At 39.6% G+C, this 18,613-nt stretch overlaps 3 protein-coding genes across 3 annotated transcripts in view; 2 read left to right on the top strand and 1 right to left on the bottom strand.

The window, feature by feature from the left end:
* Positions 1-17,827, bottom strand: part of NFE2L2 (nuclear factor, erythroid 2 like 2) — a 143,876-nt gene extending 126,049 nt beyond the window's left edge. The window contains exons 1-2 of the mRNA XM_041722081.1: positions 17,752-17,827; positions 9,061-9,148 (exon numbers count right to left, since the gene is read on the bottom strand). The gene's annotated coding sequence lies outside the window, so the exon portion shown is untranslated. The remainder of the gene's footprint in view (positions 1-9,060; positions 9,149-17,751) is intronic.
* LOC121471703 (60S ribosomal protein L12-like) lies at positions 427-927 on the top strand. Its single transcript, XM_041722471.1, has one exon. The coding sequence runs from the start codon at positions 427-429 to the stop codon at positions 883-885; it is 459 nt and encodes a 152-aa protein (XP_041578405.1). The 3' UTR covers positions 886-927.
* Positions 17,828-17,936: 109 nt separating the features above from the next.
* The window catches only part of AGPS (alkylglycerone phosphate synthase), a 132,104-nt gene continuing 131,427 nt past the window's right edge, over positions 17,937-18,613 (top strand). The window contains exon 1 of the mRNA XM_041773901.1: positions 17,937-18,222. Within this exon, the coding sequence (XP_041629835.1) occupies positions 17,966-18,222 (257 nt within the window). The 5' untranslated portion in view covers positions 17,937-17,965. The remainder of the gene's footprint in view (positions 18,223-18,613) is intronic.

The following is an 18,613-nucleotide window of genomic DNA, read 5'->3' on the forward strand; positions in this document are numbered from 1 at the left end:
CTTATAACTAAATTAATGAAATTTAGGTATAAAATCTGTCCATTTTATACAAACATGACATTTTGTCCAATTCTGAACCCCATTCTGTCTATAATGTTGTCAATTCAAGTTAAATATGAAGGACAGAGCTGCTAATATCTCAGCCTCCACCATATACAACTTTCCTATCATCTTCTCAAATAAATAAAGGTATACACTTAGAAGCATCATGATTCTTGCCATGTGCTGAGATTTTTAATGCTTCCTTCCTTTTCCTTTTGCTGTTCTTATAAATCTATGCCCATCCCCTCCATCCTAACTAAGAAGTAGTGGGCTTATTGCTTCTTCTATTCGACCATTTGTTGAATGTTTCACTATCATCTTGAATTCTCATGCATTCATCCAGGAAATTAACAAGCTCACAAACCTTGGTTACCCATCTTGATTATGGCTTCCATGCACAGAAACAATGAATTTATATGTGTACATGTGAATGTTTGTGTGTGCAGTAAGTTTTCTAGGTCTGCACAATTGGCTCAACTTACAACCAAGGCAACCGGTGATTGGAAGGGTCTAAGGATTACAGTGAAACTGACCATTCAGAACAGACAGGCCCAGATTGAAGTGGTACCTTCTGCCTCTGCCCTGATTATCAAAGCCCTCAAGGAACCACCAAGAGACAGAAAGAAGCAGAAAAACATTAAGCATAGTGGAAATATCACTTTTGATGAGGTTTTCAATATTGCCCCACAGATGCGACACCAATCTTTAGCCAGAGAACTTTCTGGAACCATTAAAGAGATTCTGGGGACTGCCCAGTCTGTGGGCTGCAATGTTGATGGCCGTCACCCTCATGACATCATAGATGACATCAATAGTGGTGCAGTGGAATGCCGAGCGAGTTAACTACAAAGGAAAATATTTCAATAAAGGATCATTTGACAACCAGTAGGGGAAAAAAAAAAAAACGGAGCCTCATACGTGCTCTAGGCCTTGGGCTTTGCAGGACTGCGTGCAGACGGTTCTCTGGATGCCTCTAGGCTCTCTGGATGCCTCTAGGCTGTGCGCGCTGGGACAGGAAGCCCTGGGAAGCTCTCAGGAGGAATGTGGCCGACAGACTTGAGGTCGTGACAAGGATCGTCTGCGTGGCCAAACAATAGCCAGGCTGCTAACAGCCCTCCTGGCTGGTTTTGTTACATAAATTTAGCTTTCATTTCATATTCAAATGTTAAGAATAGGTTCCCACGACTCTCATCCAGGACATTAACAATTAAACTCAGATTGACTATTTTAGGCCACCATTCACAGAATGATTCATCAATGATCACTGTTCTTTGGGTGCTGGTCTTGGTTATTCAAATCTTGAGCACTTACTCTGTAGGACCTTGAAATTAAGCCAATGTATCCCAAAGGGGTTGTGGGGGGGGGGGGAATCATTCTGTGGATGAGCACACTGTATTACACAAGGTTGCAAAGAATTTCAGAATCTTTAATGAGTAAATGGGCAATGTGACTTTTCAAGGGGTGGAGTCATAGTGGGAAGTGTTTCCCAAATTTATGACAGTAGAACCACAGAAACATGCTGTCTCCAAAAGAACTAGCATCCTACAGAATTTATGCTGGGAAATCTCCAACTATCTAAATTTCCAAAGTGGCAGATCTCTGCAATACACAGTCTTCTTTTCTCTTTCTCCAGGGGAAAATTGCAGAACATTCCATAGGTCTCTGGAAAATGCTCAATGAGTGTTTGGTGTTGGACCAACTTTTAGTAGGGCACCAGAACCAGATGTATAACTACCAAACTAGCCTGATCACCTAATTAGTTCTAGAGTAGAACACAGGAATCCAGACTCAATACAGGCAGTTCTTCCTGTTATATTACACTTGGGGTATACGTGTGTGTACGTATGTGTGTGTGTACATTACACTTGTATGGGAATTTTCAACTTAAAAATATTTTATATTAAAATTTCCATTTATCACCCTAGACCTTCCAACAATCTTAGCTTACAGCTAAAGTCAAAAGCTTTGCCTAAACCAATAAGCAATTATTAGTCATAGACTGAGAAAGGGAATGTGAAATCGAATGTAATGCTTTATTAGTTTTTCTACAACCATATTAAATATTTGTGAGCATTTGAACTGTGGCTGAAGCAGACTTACCTGTTATTTCCCCTTTATTTGGACAGTCTTTTATTATGTTATAAAATGAACTTATTTGGTGTCATTTCTCCTTAAGAAGCCATTTTAATTGCTATTTGAGCAGGGCACTGGTACTTTCCTGATGGATTAATATTTTATTTTACTGATTTGTTTTAGCATTTTTATGTATACCAAAACTAAACAAAACTGGGTTGTCCTTCACCTTCTTTCTAGCATTAAACATTACATTTAGCCTTTTGCAAGTTTTAGGAAGTTTTGTTTATCTACCAGGCTGTAAAACAGAATGAAAAATGACAACATGTTCTTAGGAATACTTATATTTTTAAAAGACTATTAACTTTGAACAGTACTTTCATTTGTATTACTTCATTTGACCTTAACAATAGCTCAACAGATAATCAGATTAAGATCTCCACTCAAAAGGTAAGTACTGTGAGCAAAGGTAAGGAAAAGAAGAGAGCAAAAGTGGTATGTACAACCAGAACTTCAAACCAGGTCTCCTGACTCAAGAGTTTTGAGTTATTTCTCTAAAAGCAGGTTTCTTCCCCTCTCTAGTACAGTGAGGTATATACCATTAGGCCCTCATGCTAAGTATATTCGGCAATTAAAGTTACACATCAGTTATTTCCATCACTGATCTAATGTTTACTTTTTACTCTACTTCAACCAGACCAACGGTTGTACCTAACTAAATTATTTTAAGATTTGGGGATAAAATAACCACCACCCAGAAGCCATTAAAAAAGAAAAACAATTATCTTTACATTGTTAGTTGTAATCACTTTTCCTTCCCTGTTTTTAGGAGTAGGTATGAGATTTTCCTCTCTTCCTTTAATATACATAATTGAAGAATGCTTTTCTGTTAACCTTTATACGATTTTTTTTTAAAAAATATTTTTATTTATTTATGATAGTCACACAGAGAGAGAGAGAGGCAGAGACATAGGCAGAGGGAGAAGCAGGCCCCATGCACCGGGAGCCCGACGTGGGATTCGATCCCGGGTCTCCAGGATCGCGCCCTGGGCCAAAGGCAGGCGCTAAACCGCTGCGCCACCCAGGGTTCCCCCTTTATACGATTTTAGATTGTATCTCATTTCTTATCTTTCTTTCATCTTGTCTTATAAAATAAAAAACCATCCTTCATGTTACTCTTTAGGTAATTTAGCCTCAAGGAGTCTTGTCTAGGCATCAGAGAAAATTCCCTTAAATATGAGTAACTGTAAAATTAGGGTTTTTTTTTTTTTAAGGAAAAGAGTTTTAATGAATTGACAATAGTTTGGAAGTCATAATAGGAAGGAATATTTGCGTATATTCACGTCAATTCCTCTGGAAGTCTTTGGGGGTGCTCTGCCCTGAGTTAGAACCTGGATAGAAGGACAGATGATTGATCTTAGAGGTAGGTATGTTCTGCTTGACCTCTTAACTCCCTCTTAGGTGCCTGTGTTCTTGTGCCATCTCTATTTCTGACCTATTAAAACTTGCTCTTAGGAAAGAATCTGATATTAATCACTTATTCTTTGTTGAGATTATTACCTAGTTTTTTTGAGGTTGCTCTTTCATGTTTGTATAAAGTAAGATTTATTTCCTATGCTACCTCCATTGCGCCCTACTTCATACACACACAAATCATACAGAATAAACTTCTACCTGTGGTTAAGGACAAGCCAGTCCATGAGAGTTCTTCAAAAATAAACATAGGAGAAAGGAATTAGACCTACTGCTAGAATCAACAACACTGTTCTTCCCTGGGGAAAAGTGTCTGCTAAAGTGAACCTAAAAGGAAAACCTAAATAATTTGGCTGCATAAACATAATAATGTATAGAGTGTAAATCAGGGAGGAGAGTCTCTCCATCCTGAACTATGTAATCTGTTAAAGAATAAAAAATATTTTATTTTATTTGGGGAAGGGTGTAATAGGTCTTTATTCTTTAGAGTGGTACCAAAAAAAAAAAAAAAAACCTACAAAAAACCCCCCACACCTCCTTTAAAAAGATACCAATGAATTATCTTGACAGGAAGAAAATACCTGACAACAATATAATTCAACATGTTCTGATAACATCAAGAAAGGACTCAAAAAGGAACCTGCACCTCAGAACTGTAGGATATTGAGAGGACTGTTGGGTTGGGAGGAGATAATGATTAATAGTGACTATTAGACTTAAAATGAGCAGTCATATGCATCAAACTCTTTCCATTAAAAAGAGTTAATTTATTATTCAACTGATTGTAAAAATGATTAAGTCTCTTTTTACCAATGGGTAAAATGATCATAAAACCTATTTATTTCATGATAACTATTATGAAAGTGAAAAGATGCCACTCATCTTTCCCTTTCTCTTCTACTATAGTTAAATAATCATTCTTCGATTTGCACAGTTTATCAATTTTATTTTTTTAAAGGTTTTATTTATTCATTTATTTGAGAGAGAGAGAGAGAGAGCATGAGCGGAGGTGGTGGGGAGGGGCAAAGGGAGAGGGTGAAGTGGGCTCCCTGTACAGGCTCCAGGAAGCATGACTGGGGCTCGATTGCAGGATCCTGGGATCATGACCTGAGCTGAAGCCAGATGCTTAACCAACTTAAGATGCTTAAGCCACCCAGGCACCCCCAGTTTATCAATATTAGAGCTACTTTTGAGTATGTTATTAGTCTTTATTTTCAATGAGACAGTATGTCCTTGTCAATAGATTGCATACTTTATTATAATTCTCATCAACATCATATTTCAAAAAAATAGGCTTCTCTAGCTAGACAAATTTATTTACACTTCAGTGATTTATCCATATCAATTGCTATTGTTAGATCAAGATATTTGCAGTGATGACTTGCATTCTGAAGGTATGGTAGGAAACCCTAAAATGCTTTTCAAAACTATTAGTGCTAGAAATCAACACGTAAGTATGGATTTATAGATGAATACAGGGGAAGAGACTGAAGCATAACTTTTAATTTGGTATATATAAACTGAGGACTAGAGATAGGTAGGGGCTATCAATTTATAAATTTTCCAATGTTTTCTTCAAGGGTATTGTGGATGTGGGTATGGGAGATTATTTTCTTCCTTTGTTGACATTTTAAGGCTGTTGAAGGCAAAAACCATATGCTGTCTTTTCTACCATGATTCTTTTGTTGTGGTGGTTAAGATAATAAATCAACAAAAAAGCCAGGCTAGAGCATTTCTGCCAAGTCAGACGGAAGTCCACCAGGGCTGGGACTAGAAACCAGGAACCAGATTTTGGCAGAGGTGTACGTGTGACCCCATTTGGGAAAGGTGGGGATAAAATAGAAATTAGCGGCAATTGCTATTGCTGTCCATTTAGCTCTGAATGTACCTAAGCTTGGCATCCCTTGGCTTGAGTGCTTGATAGGGGTTCTCTGCTTTTATACACAGAGATTTAGAGCATTAAGGTACTTTTAAAATTCTACATGACTGAAAGTTACTGTTTGGCTTCCTCTTTAGTAAGCAAACCATCCTAGATAGATCAGGGTCCAACTATACTTCACTCAAAGACAACTCTTGCAAATCCACTTTTATATATCCTCTCTATAATACTTGAGAGTTATTTCTCTTCTTCTATCCTACATGTAGTACTCAGCCTCTAAAATGGTCCCCAATAATCCCTGCCTCTTGGTATTCACATCCTTGTGTTTCCCCTTCTATGATGTACTAGGGCTGGTCTGTGTGACCAACAGAATAAGGCATAAATGATGATATGTTATTTCCAAGACTAGATTATAAATGACTGTGGCTTCTATCTTGCATGCTCTCTCATCTGCTTGGTTTCCTCTTTCTCTTTCTCATTCTCTGTCTCATCATTTATTCTATGAGAGAACAGCTGCCATGCCAGGAGGACATTCAGGCAGCCTATGGAGAAAATCTTATAGTAAGGAATGGAGTTAGGCTAACCATCTTGTGAATGAACTTGGAAGTGAATTCTTTGACTCTAGTTAAGCCTTGAGATGAGATGACTACAACTCTGGCCAACAGCTTGACTGAAACATCCTAAGAGATTCTGGGCCAGAACCACCTGCATAAGCCACTGCTGAGTTCCTGATCCTCAGAAACTATATGAGATCATAATGTTTGTTGTTTTAAGCTGCTAAATTTTAGGGTACTTTGTTAGCCAGCAATTGACAGCCCATATACCACAAGTATACTGAAATGTGAAATATTGGCTTTATATTAGGTTGAAGAAATGACTTCTCTTACTGTTTTTGCAGTAAAATTTTTCTGAAACTTTTTTTCCTGACATTTTAAGATCTGCTGGAAGATCCATAGACTGGTTATAATAAACAAACTTCCTTGATGATGGAGTAATCTTTAGAAAATCATGGTTAGAACCTGGGATGCTGCTGACTACAAATGTATTTATAGCTAAGTAGCAAAAGGGCAGGTTAATGGGTAGCCACTGAAGGCTGATTTCCCTGAACTCTGAAATGTACCACCCAGAACTAGTATACACAGTGATTCATTCACTCAAATATCTTCCCCTCCCGTTAGTAGAACCCCTAGCTGCTGTGGGGCCAAATGTCTACATGATTATTATTGCATCTGGTATCATGTTTTTCCAGCTGGTGCACTGTTCCCTTGTAGGAGATTTCTTGATGTTCACCCCTCTACCAGCCTCCTGCTTGCTCCCTGGAGGCTCATCCTATGACCCCACCCTACACAGGCAATCTCTTCTAACCTGAACTGTGATTAAATAACTGGGCTTAAAAGCTACTTATGAATCATATGGCTCATCATAGAAATAAATTGCTAGAACTGACTATAATTAAAATTTCAGTAATGTGAATTTCAACTCTGCCTCACCTTCAACTACACATAAGCAAATTAGAATATTACTTTTGGACATGTAGCGTTGGGTTTTCTTTCTTTCTTTCTTTCTTTCTTTCTTTCTTTCTTTCTTTCTTTCTTTCTTTCTTTCTTTCTTTCTTTTTCTAGAAATAAGAAATGAACTAGGGTAGCTCAGTTTGATAAGTGTCTGACTCTTGATCTCAGCTCAGGTCTTGATCTCAAAGTCATGAGTTCAAGCCCATGTTGGGCTCCATGCTGGGCATAGAGCCTACTTTAAAAAAAAAGAAATAAATGAATCATAGTCTCCTAATATTTAAATCCCTTTGAAACAGAAGTGGGAAATTATTTAACACTGCAAACACACCATTATTTTGCACACAAGCTTCAAACAAGCTAGATGAAAGATACTTTTTGAGGACTATATTCAGAGGGTCAGAGGGTCAGAGTGTATTTTTAAAAGGTCCCCCAGGATGCCTGGATGACTCAGAGGTTGAGCATCTGCCTCTGGCTCAGGGCGTGATCCAGGGTCCCGGGATGGAGTCCCACATCAGGCTCCCTGCATGGGGCCTACTTCTCCCTCTGCCTCTCTCTCTCTCTCTCTCTCATGAATGAATAAATAAAATCTTTAAAAAAAATAAAAAGGTCCCACTTTAGCAGAATTAGTTGGCCTCCAAATGACTATCCTCACATTCATGCCTTGCAGTCTGGGTATTAGTGGTTCTACTCAGGGCTCTATTTTGAGGTATGTTTCCTGCCTTGGTTTCTCTCAGGGAGATTTCCTGACATTGGTTTTGGTCGTCTTCCCATGACCCTGTCTCATTTTACTGACTCTGAATACCTTCTTACCTCTTTTCTAGCTCTCATTATATAAACTCAAGTTGAAAAACAGGAAAGAAAAAATATGGGTTTAATAGAAAGAAAAAATACAAAGGGGGGGTTGTTTAAAAATTAAGAAAAAAATAAGAGCATGAAGAAGCTACCATATATCTTTGTTTGACAACATATTCATTTAATATGTCAATACTTTATTTTATTTTAAAATATTTTATTTATTTGAGAGAGAGAGAGCACAAGTGGGGTGAGGAGTAAGAGGGACAAGCAGTTTCCCCACTGAGCCGGAAGCTCAACACAGGGCTTGATCCCAGGCTTGAGCCCCTGAGATCATGACCTGAGCCAAAGGCAGACGTTTAACTGAGCAACCCAGGTGCCCTATTTTAAAAGGTAGATTTCAAAAACAGATATTGCTTCTTTAAAAGCAGATTTTGGGGTGCAGTGGAAACACTGCATGGGTAGTTAGTAGATCATTTTAAGCTTTTTATTTTTTTTAATTTATGATAGTCACACACAGAGAGAGAGAGAGAAGCAGAGACACAGACAGAGGGAGAAGCAGGTTCCATGCACTGGGAGCCTGACGTGGGACTCGATCCCGGGTCTCCAGGATCGCGCCCTAGGCCAAAGGCAGGCGTCAAACCGCTGCGCCATCCAGGGTTCCCTGAGCTTTTGATTCAAAGTGGGTTTTATACCTCTACAGGCTTTAAGGAGATGTGATTGCTGGTGGTGGGAGGTAGTGCCATGGTTTAGTAAGACTAGAGACAAAACTTCTTTACCTGTAAAAGGATAAGGATGGGATGACCATTAGAGGTGTGTGTACCCCTAATAGACTCATAGTAGCTTTCTTGCAGAATAACCTAAGGCAGTAGGTAGTAAAGATGGCTTCTCCATTCAGGAAAGGTAATAATTCCACAAAAAAAAAAAAAAAAAAAAAAAGGAAAGGTAATAATAGGAAATGAGTGAGTAGAAAGAAAGGTGAGGGACACCTATAGAGGGTTAAGCAGACAAATTATTTCTACCGTAAGTTCTTCTGAATATGGAGTAGGATTCCTAAAAATGTATATGGTCCTGAAGCAGCCGAAGGTAGATTTAGCCAGAGTTGAGTTACAGGTGCCTGAAAACCACTGACTTTTTGCCACAACAGCCTCAAACTTGGCTCTTGTTGAGGCTCTGGAGGACTCTTAGCACATTCAAAGACGTACTTCATTTCTTTATCCCCAGAGAATATGTTTGAGCAATGGAAAAAAAATTTCCCAGCATACCTGAATTAGGACAGAAAAGACTTACCTTTGAGAATATCTCTTTTCCTGGGTACTGGATCACTGTTGTCCACAAACACACACACAAATGGACTAATCAAGAAGGCTTAAGAAACCTGAAGGTATGAAAAGGCCAAATGGTAGGATTTGTAAATAAACAATTTCCAAACCATGATCTCCATAGCTTAAAAAAAACATTGCCTTGGGAACAATTGGCCCAGGATATCCTTTTAACTATTTACCACTGATCTAAATACAATGATAAAAATAACATTATAAGCCTAGAATGGGAGTGAGCCTGAATTAATTAATAACTTAATTAATGATTAATTAATAACTTAATTAATTAATAACTTAATTAATGATTAAGTAACAAATCTTGCTATGTCACAAAAGCCACACTAAATTTATTGACCCCAGTTATAAGAATTAAGTTTCTGTTCATATATGAATTGCATTTCAAAATTTTATTTTTTCAAAATTTGATTTTAAAGTGTAGGCATCATTTCCAAACTGTACGAAATTTAAAAATATATATTTTAGATTATGGAATTTGCCTTAATTATGAAATTATGCCTTAATTATTTTTGATAACTTTGTTTTATTAATAATGGCACTGCATACTACTTTATGGCAATAGAACCACTTCCAGCATCTAATTGTCTAGAGTTTACCCAGCAAACATTTTAGCAGACATCTATAGAAATACTTTAGAGCAGCAGTTCTCAAGATGTGGCCTGGAAACCCTTGTGGGTCCTTGAAACACTTTCAGGGTGTCAGCAAAGTCAAAACCATTTTCATAATAAGACTAAGGTGTTATTTGTCTTTTTCACTTTCATTCTCTCATGAGTGTCAAGTTTTCAGTAGTTACATGGCACGTGATATCTCAACAGATTGAATTCAGAAGCAGATATGAGAATCCAGCTGTTTTCTATTAAGCCAGGCATTAAAGAAATTTGCAAAAATGTAAAGGAATGCCATTCTTCTCAGGTTTTTTTCCTCTGGGAAATACAGTTATTTTTAATAAAAGTATTTTATTTAGATTAATACATATTGGTTTCTCATTATAAAATAATAAAGAATTACTTTAAATGTTTTTCAATTTTAATTTCTAATACGGTATAAGTAGACAGGTATGTAGCAGATATAAACAAAAGCTAGGGGGAGCCCAGTGGCGCAGTGGTTTAGTGCTGCCAGCAGCCCAGGGTGTGATCCTGGAGACCCTGGATCAAGTCCCACGTCGGGCTCTCTGCATGGAGCCTGCTTCTCCCTCTGCCTGTGTCTCTGCTACTCTCTCTCTCTGCATCTCTATGAATAGATAAATAAAATCTTTAAAAAAAAAAGCTATTGGGAGGGGGGTCTCAATTTTTAAGATTATTAAAATACCCTAGAGACTTTACTTAAATGTTTAAAAGTTTAGGAACACCTTGGTGGCTCAGTGGTTGAGCACCTTCCTTTGGCCTAGAGCATGACTCTGGAGTCCTGGGATTGAGTCCCATACCAGGCTCCCTGCCTGGAGGCTGCTTCTCCCTCTGCCTGTGTCTCTGCCTCTCTCTGTGTCTCTCATGAATAAATAAATAAAATCTTTAAAAGGAAACTTAAAAGTTTACTGTTTTAGAGTGTTAATTGATAAAATATCAAATCTTGATTTTATATGTCCTAAGGAAAATAATTATTTTAAAGTGACTGTAATTTTGGCTTCCAAAATGCCTGCACACTTATCATTTAACAATAAATCTGACAGGTAGGTAGACTAGAAATTACTCCTGCCAGAAATATGAAAAAATAAAGAAATAGAGAATTTTAGATTGTATAGTAATCTAAGAGCAGTAAGACTAAAGCATAAAGTACTTTCAACTCTACCCCAATGATTTGGTTAAGTAAGTCAGTTTCTCCTTGCCTATATGGTGTGATTGTGACATCCTGGAATAGAAATGTATTGTGACAGAACACGGAACCACCTTTGGCCACTTTCACATTAAATATCTTCACTTCCTAAGCTACGTCAGTGCGTCAGTGCCTTTTACTGGAGAGACAGCTAACCACAGTTCAGTGCTCTCCTGTCATTCAAAAGCATTGTTAAATTCTTTTGTAGTTCTTCAGGTCTTCATCATTTGCTGGTACAGTCTCTTTTTACAACTGCCAACAGGTCCTCTGGTATATCCAATAGGCTGTCTTCAACTTGAGAACGAATTCCAAAGTAGTAATCTTTCCAGGTATATCATGCTAATCCTCTGCTCAAGAGCTTGTAATAGCTCCCGCTAGATGAAGTTTTTACTCCTCCATTAAGTTTTCAATGCTCTGATGATTTGGTCTCACATTACCCATTCAGCCTTATTTGTTCTCTCTCTAATACTGATTATCTTTTCTAGGAAGCCTGTCATCCTTAAACTAGCTTCACTTTCACTTCCGTAATAGCAATTAAAATTTACTATATTTTTTTGCTAATTAATCCTTTAATAGGGGATCCCTGGGTGGCGCAGTGGTTTGGCGCCTGCCTTTGGCCCAGGGCGCGATCCTGGAGACCCGGGATCGAATCCCACGTCGGGCTCCCAGTGCATGGAGCCTGCTTCTCCCTCTGCCTGTGTCTCTGCCTCTCTCTCTCACTGTGTGCCTATCATAAATAAATAAAAAATTAAAAAAAAATCCTTTAATAGTTCTGGGAAGTAGTCATTACCATCTCAGTTTTCCAGATGAGGAGCCAAGCCCTGAGATATTAGTGTGAGAAGCTCAGATAATATATCTGGTCAATGATAGAGCCAATATTTGAACCCAATTCTGTCTGGTAGTGAGGCTAGTGCTCTCAGCCATTACACCAAATATATGAGTAAGCCAATTAAACTTAAATGGGCTAAATGATCCAATATTTTATACTTGGACTGCTTCAAAGAAAACATGTAAGGGGCACCTGGGTGGCTCAGGTGGTTAAGTTGCCTACTCTTGATTTCAGCTCAGGTCATGATCTCAGGGTCTTGAGATCAAGCCCCATATTAGCTCCCCACTCAGTGGGGAGTCTGCTTGAGATTCTTTCCCTCTGTCCTTCCTCCACCACCTCTCTCTCTCTAAAATAAATAAATAAATAAATCTTTAAAAAAAACCAACCATCTAAGCTGTTTATAAGAGACACATTTAAATATATATGTATACAGAAATATTAAAAGTTAAAGGATAGGAACACACACACACATTGGTGTAGCTAGGGTTCAATACAAAAATCATTATTAAAAACAAAGAGGGATATTTGATAGTTGTAAAAGATTCAATTTATCAGGAAAATATAATTTTGACATGTCTAATACATAGTTTTGAAGTAGAAAGCAAAGATTAGCAGTACAAGGAAAATTAGATAAATCCATAAAAACAGCGGGAGATTTTAATATGCTTTAATTACTGATAAAAATAAGTAGACAAAATAAAAAAAACAGGATATTAAGATTTTAAAAAATTTAATGATTAGGTCCAATTTATTTTTGGGGAACACTATATCCTAAAACAAGAGCAAATACAAATTATTTTTTTGAAATACAAATGAAAATTATTTGGGACTGGATAATAATGAAGATATTGTTACCAAAACATGAATGAAGTCAATTACTTAGAGAAAAATGTATAGTCCTAAACACATATATTAGAAAACAAACATACAAAAAAGGCTAAAAAATAAAAAAGCTAAGCATTCACCTTAAGAAACTAAGAAATAAAAAGTAGACGATAGGAATCAATAAGGAATATTAGCAGAAGTTAATGAAAGAGAAAGCATACATAAAATAGAATCAACAAAGGCAAATGCTGGTCCTGTAAAAAAAAGTAATAAAATTGATAAATACCTGGCAAATTGATAAGAGAGAGAGAGAGAGAGAGCGAGCAAAATAACCAATGTTGAGAATGAAAAGTGGGACATTATCAAAGATCTTATAGCTGTTAAAATGACAATAGAAGACACTATGAAAAACTTTGTCAATAAATTTGAAAATGTAATTTAAGCAGATAATTTCCTAGAAAAAAACGCAGTCAAAAACTGAAACAAGTAGAAACAGAAAATCAGAATAACATTAAACTATTTAATCTATAAATAAAAACCTTTCTGTAAAGCAAGCTCTAGGTTCAGACCATTTCTTTGGTGAATTCTAACAAAGGAAGAAATAATGATCAATTTTACACAAACTCTTCTCAAAACTTAGAAAACAAAGGAGTACTCACTAGCTGGTTTCATGAGGCCAGCAAAAGTTGACATGCTCCTATTAGGAAAATAATAGACCAGCCTTACTAGAAGCAAAATCTTAAACAAATTTTAAGTCAGTATTAAGTAATATATAAAAAGGCCAATACTTCATGATCAACTTGGATTTATGCTAGCATTGCAAGATTGGTTAACAGTGGAAAAACAATCCATGTAATTTACTGTACTAACAGAACAAAAGAGAAAAATCATGTTATCATCTCAACAGATGCAGAAAAAACATCTGATAAAACTCAATATATATCGATGATAAAAACTCTCAACAAACTAGGATTAGAAAGGGAGCTCATTAATCTACTAAAAGGTTAAGGAAAAAAAAGAACAACAACTAGCAAACCACTTCAAACAATGGTGAAATGTTGAGAGATTTCCCTTTGAAACCAGGAATAAGATAAGGGTGCTACTCTTACAACTTCAATTCAACATTGTACTTGAGTTCCTAGCCAGCTGAATAAGGCAAGAAAAAGAAGTGTAAGGTATAAGGATCAGAAAGAAATCAACTGAAGAAATTAACTGTTATCGTTCACAAATGATATAATTGTATGTAGAAGATCTAAAAGAGTACCAAAAAAAATAATAAAAGAGTATACCATAGTTAAGACATGTGATACTGTCATAAGATAGACAAATAGACCAATGGATTAAAATACAGAGCCCAGAGATAGACAAATGCTATTTGGACACTTATGACAAAGATGGCAATGTAGAACAAGATCTGATTTTTTTTTTAAGATTTATTTATTTTAGAGAGAGAGAGAGAGAGAGATTATGCATACCCAAGCTGGGGGGAGGGGCAGAGGGAGGGAAGAGAGAGAATCCCAACCAGACTCCCACTGAGTGCAGAGCCTGATGTGGCGCTTGATCTCAACACTCTGAGATCATGACCTGGGCTGAAATCAAGAAGTTGAATGTTCAACTGACTAAGCCACCCAGGCACCCCTGGAACCAGATCATTTCAACAAGTGGTACTAAAACAGCTGGATACTCATATGGAAAAAAACCCCAGAAACCTGATCTTTACCCCATAAACAAAAATTAATTCCAAGTAAACTATCGATGAAAGGAAAAACTATAAGGCTTCTAGAAGGCAATACAAGAGATTTATTTTCATTATACATTCACAAATGATGATATCCAAATGGTCAACAAACATACAAAAAAGCCCCTTGACTTCATTAGTAATCAGAGAGATATGAATCACAGTTAAGATAATATTATATGACAGCTAAAAGTTAACTAGACTGACAAAACATATGGTAGAACAATGGCAATTCTCATATGCTGCTGGGATACATTTGTGCAATTTCTGTGGAATAGTTTGGCAATTCACTACCTATTAAACATATGCATAGTTGGTGACCTAGTAATGCTACTCTTACATGGGTACTTAACAGAAATTCATCTACATGTACATAAGCAAAAATGTTCATAGCAAGCTTATCCACAATAGTCCCAGCCTTATCGACAATAGTCCATTAATTATAGAATAAACTTGGGTAGCCCCGGTGGCTCAGCAGTTTAGCGCTGCCTTCAGCCCAGGGTGTGATCCTGGAGACCCAGGATCGAGTCCCACATCGGGCTCCCTGCATGGAGCCTGCTTCTCCCTCTGCATCTCTCTCTCTGTCTCTCTGTCTCTCATGAATAAATAAAAATCTCAAAAAAAAAACACAACCCCTCTGGTATATATATTTAAAGGAATACTATATGGCAAAGAAAATGGATGCACTACAACTACATGCAATAATATGGATAAATATCACAAACATGTCAAAGAAACCAAAGAAGAACATACCATATATATGATCATATAAATTCAAAAAGCAGGTAAGGGATGCATGCCTAATTGTTAGAACCATAAAGAAAAACAATGTGTACTATGAAACTGAGGATGGTGGTTACCTTCAGCAGGTAGGGAGAGTGAAGGGATTGGGAGAGGGCATAGGGGGATTTCCAGGGTGCTAGCAATGTTCTATTTCTCAATCTAGATGAAAGTTACAGGGGTGTTTGATTTGTGATAATTTATGCTTTAGCTCACTTTTCTCTGAGTTATATTTTATAATAAACATGTATTAAATGCAAGAATTCCTTAATTCAGGGACTTCCTTAAAGCAGGTCATTCTGTTGATGTACGCAAAATTTGTAAACTTTGCTTCCTGAGAATTCGTGAGACAACGGTGGAGAAATCAGTGAACTATTGACTAGTGTTAGACTAAGCTCTCTGAGAGTCAAGTAAAAATAAACCAGCAGTTCTGCAGAGAAGTAATGGAAATCAGGGCTGTAAAGAAATTTTGTGCATGTTTCAGGCGTTAATCTCACCTATTTAGACTTTTTTGTGCCTCATATTAGAAGAGATATAAATGCAAATAAAAGCCATTCCATTTAAAATTCCTCATGTTCTTGGGCTCACCCTTTGTTTCTGTGCAAGTGGTCCGCCCTCCATTAGGATCTAGGCTATTAAGCGCCAAGTGTTCCAGGACTCAGAAGGAACAGGTGTATTGAGATGGCCCCACTGAATGTTATATTCACTGAGATTTCGCTTTTTCTAGGAATCATAAGCATCTCAATGGACCATGCTTTGTGTGAAACATTCTTTCTTTGAAATATACTTCACGGCACTCTGCTTGGGCTTTGCTTTTGTAAGGAGAGGGGGTAGGAAACTCTTCACCAGGATCATCTACATCACACTTATTCTAACCAACAGTACCATAATCCCCCCCCCATATATCTTAACTCCTAATTAGCCTGATTATGTCATGTAGATGAGGTATTGACTTATGATACTTTCGCATCTCAGAGAATTAGGTATATTTGCTTTTACTACCTGTACTTCATTACTACATACATATTTGAAAAAACTATCAGTAGCTTTTTCACTGGTATATAATTTTGGTTTACATCAAACTTTTCATCACCCATGAGGAAAGGCTTTTTGTTACTCTGCTGATATGTGCAAAACTTTTAAATATTGCCTCCTGTGAGCTGATGGGAAGCATATCCACACTTCAATTTGGACAAACATATCCAGAGAAATCAGTTAACTGTTGACTAGTGTTAAGCTGAGAGTCAAGCAAAAATTAATAGAGCAGTCAGTCGCATTCCAAAAAACTGAGGACGTTGCTATTTATAATATAGCATTTTGGCAAGAAAAGTGCCAATTTTACATGATTGCAGGCAAATGTGCTAGTTGTTTTTTTTTTTTTTTTACTTATTTGTTAAAGAGAGACACAGGGAAAGAGAGAGAGGCAGAGACACAAGCAGGCCCCATGCAGGGAGCCCGATGTGGGACTCCATCCCAGGTCTCCAGGATCACACCCTGGGCGGAAGTCAGCACTAAACCTCTGAGCCACCCAGGCTGCCCAGTAGTTGGTATTTTAATGCTGTTCTAGTAACATGTAGAAAGGGCGTGAGAAACTTGAGGGTTAGAGTGACTGAACTCTCAAGCCTGAGGAGACTCTCTCTTTAGAGCACTCAGTTACTCCTCCTGTCCCTTTTCTTCACTCCTCCTGTCCCTTTTCTTCACTCCTCCACTTGAAATGCCAATGGAGAAAAGGAGCAGCTAAAGAGGAGTTGGGTATGTGATTCTAGAGCTAGAATGGTTACTTAATGCTGATCACTTTCTTAAGATCTGGGTATCTGGCATTTAAATCAGGTCTTTCTCAGGAGTATTAAGTAATTCTTTTGTGTTAGTCAACTCCTGGAATGTCTTAACTTTCATAGAGCGCATGTTAGAAAGGAGGGGACTTCATTGGGCTGGGAATGCCGGTGACAACTCTTTTTCTTACCATTCCCAAGGCTCATCTTTGAATTGCACCGTATGCCAGAAGGAACCTTACCTCTTCTAACGGTGAGGCCTGCAAGGTGCTTTATAAAAACAAAAGCCTATCTAATGCACTGGCTGAAGACACTTATGGAGCCCTGCCCTATGACGTCTCCCTAATTTCACCAAGTGCCATTACCCAGAAAAGTGCATTTGTAGCCAAGCGAGAAGTTCTAAAAACAGCTGTTGGGTAATTCTCTCTGTAGCAACCAAAAACTCTGCCTCTATGCAAGTAAGGAGGGGGGCACAGCATTCAGTAACCAGCGGAAAGGAAATCTCGGTTTGCAGCTCAGCTTTACGTCCTTAGGCCGGTCAGTTCTCTGAGCCTCAGTTTTTCCATCTGTAAAATGGGAGATTACTTGAGGTCTAGCATTAAGCACAGCGCCCATCACGAAGTAGGCGATGAGGAAATAAATGACAGCTATTTGGTCTCATGGTTACGGGCGAGGAGTCCGTTTTAAGTTTGGTGAAGCGGAGGGGACACGCGGGGGGAGGAGAAGGGGCTGGTTCAGGGGAAGGATGGCGCTGCCGGAGCTGTCGGGTCCTAGGCGTCGGCCCCGGGGAGCTACACGGGGGCCCGGGAGGGTGCTGGGGCACCTGGCGGGGGGAGGGCTGCGGTGTGGATTCCGGCTCGGCGCAATGCGGGCACGGCTGGAACTCACCTGCGGGGCAGGTGCTGGGCGTCCGAGGCGTGACCGCGGAGGGCGGGCGGGTGGGCGGGCGCTGAGACCGTGCGGCTGCCGGCGCATGGCACCCGCCGCCCAGCCGCCGCGGTGGCTGCCGGGATGCGCCGCAGCGAATGGTCGCGCCGGGCGCCGCTCTGAGTGACCTTTCACCCGCGCCCAGCGGTCCGGGCGGTGGCACAAGGCGGAAGCCATGGCGGAGGCGGCGGCTGCAGCCGGAGGGCCGGGCGTGGGCGCGGGCTCAGGCTCCGCGGCGGGCGGGGGCCGGGACTCCCACCCGGGCCGGGACCGAGCGGGGCGGAGGCTCCGGGTTCTCTCGGGCCATCTGCGGGGCCGGCCCTGGGAGGCTGTGAGTACCAATGAGTGCAAAGCGCGGAGAGCCGCGGCGGCGGCGGCGGCGCCCACTGCCGCTCCCGCCGCGCCGGAGTCGGGCACCATCCCCAAGAAGCGGTGAGCAGCGGCTCGGCGGAGCGGGCTGGCGGCGGCGGCGGCGGGCGGGGCCCGTGCTGCCGGGGGGGATGGCACAGCCGGGGGGCGACGGAGGCAGCCTGGTCCCCGGAAGGGCAGGCGCATCTCCCGAGAGGGTGGACGGGACCCCGGGCTCCGGCCGGAAGGCGGCGGCGCGGGATGCCGGGTTCTGGCTCCCTTACTCGAGAGTCACAAAATCTGAAGAACTCTTTTTTTTGAGGGGGGGGGGGTAGGCTTCAGCCACCTCCCCCCCGTTTTCTTGGATTCTTAATCACCAGGAATTCATGATCTTGAATTAATTCTTGGGCATGATAAGGTCTTGCAGCGGATGCAGAGGGTTCCGTGATGCGCCTCCCAAGAAGCCTGATGGAAG

Source organism: Vulpes lagopus, chromosome 11 (assembly GCF_018345385.1).
Source record: "Vulpes lagopus strain Blue_001 chromosome 11, ASM1834538v1, whole genome shotgun sequence".
NCBI lineage: Eukaryota > Metazoa > Chordata > Mammalia > Carnivora > Canidae > Vulpes > Vulpes lagopus.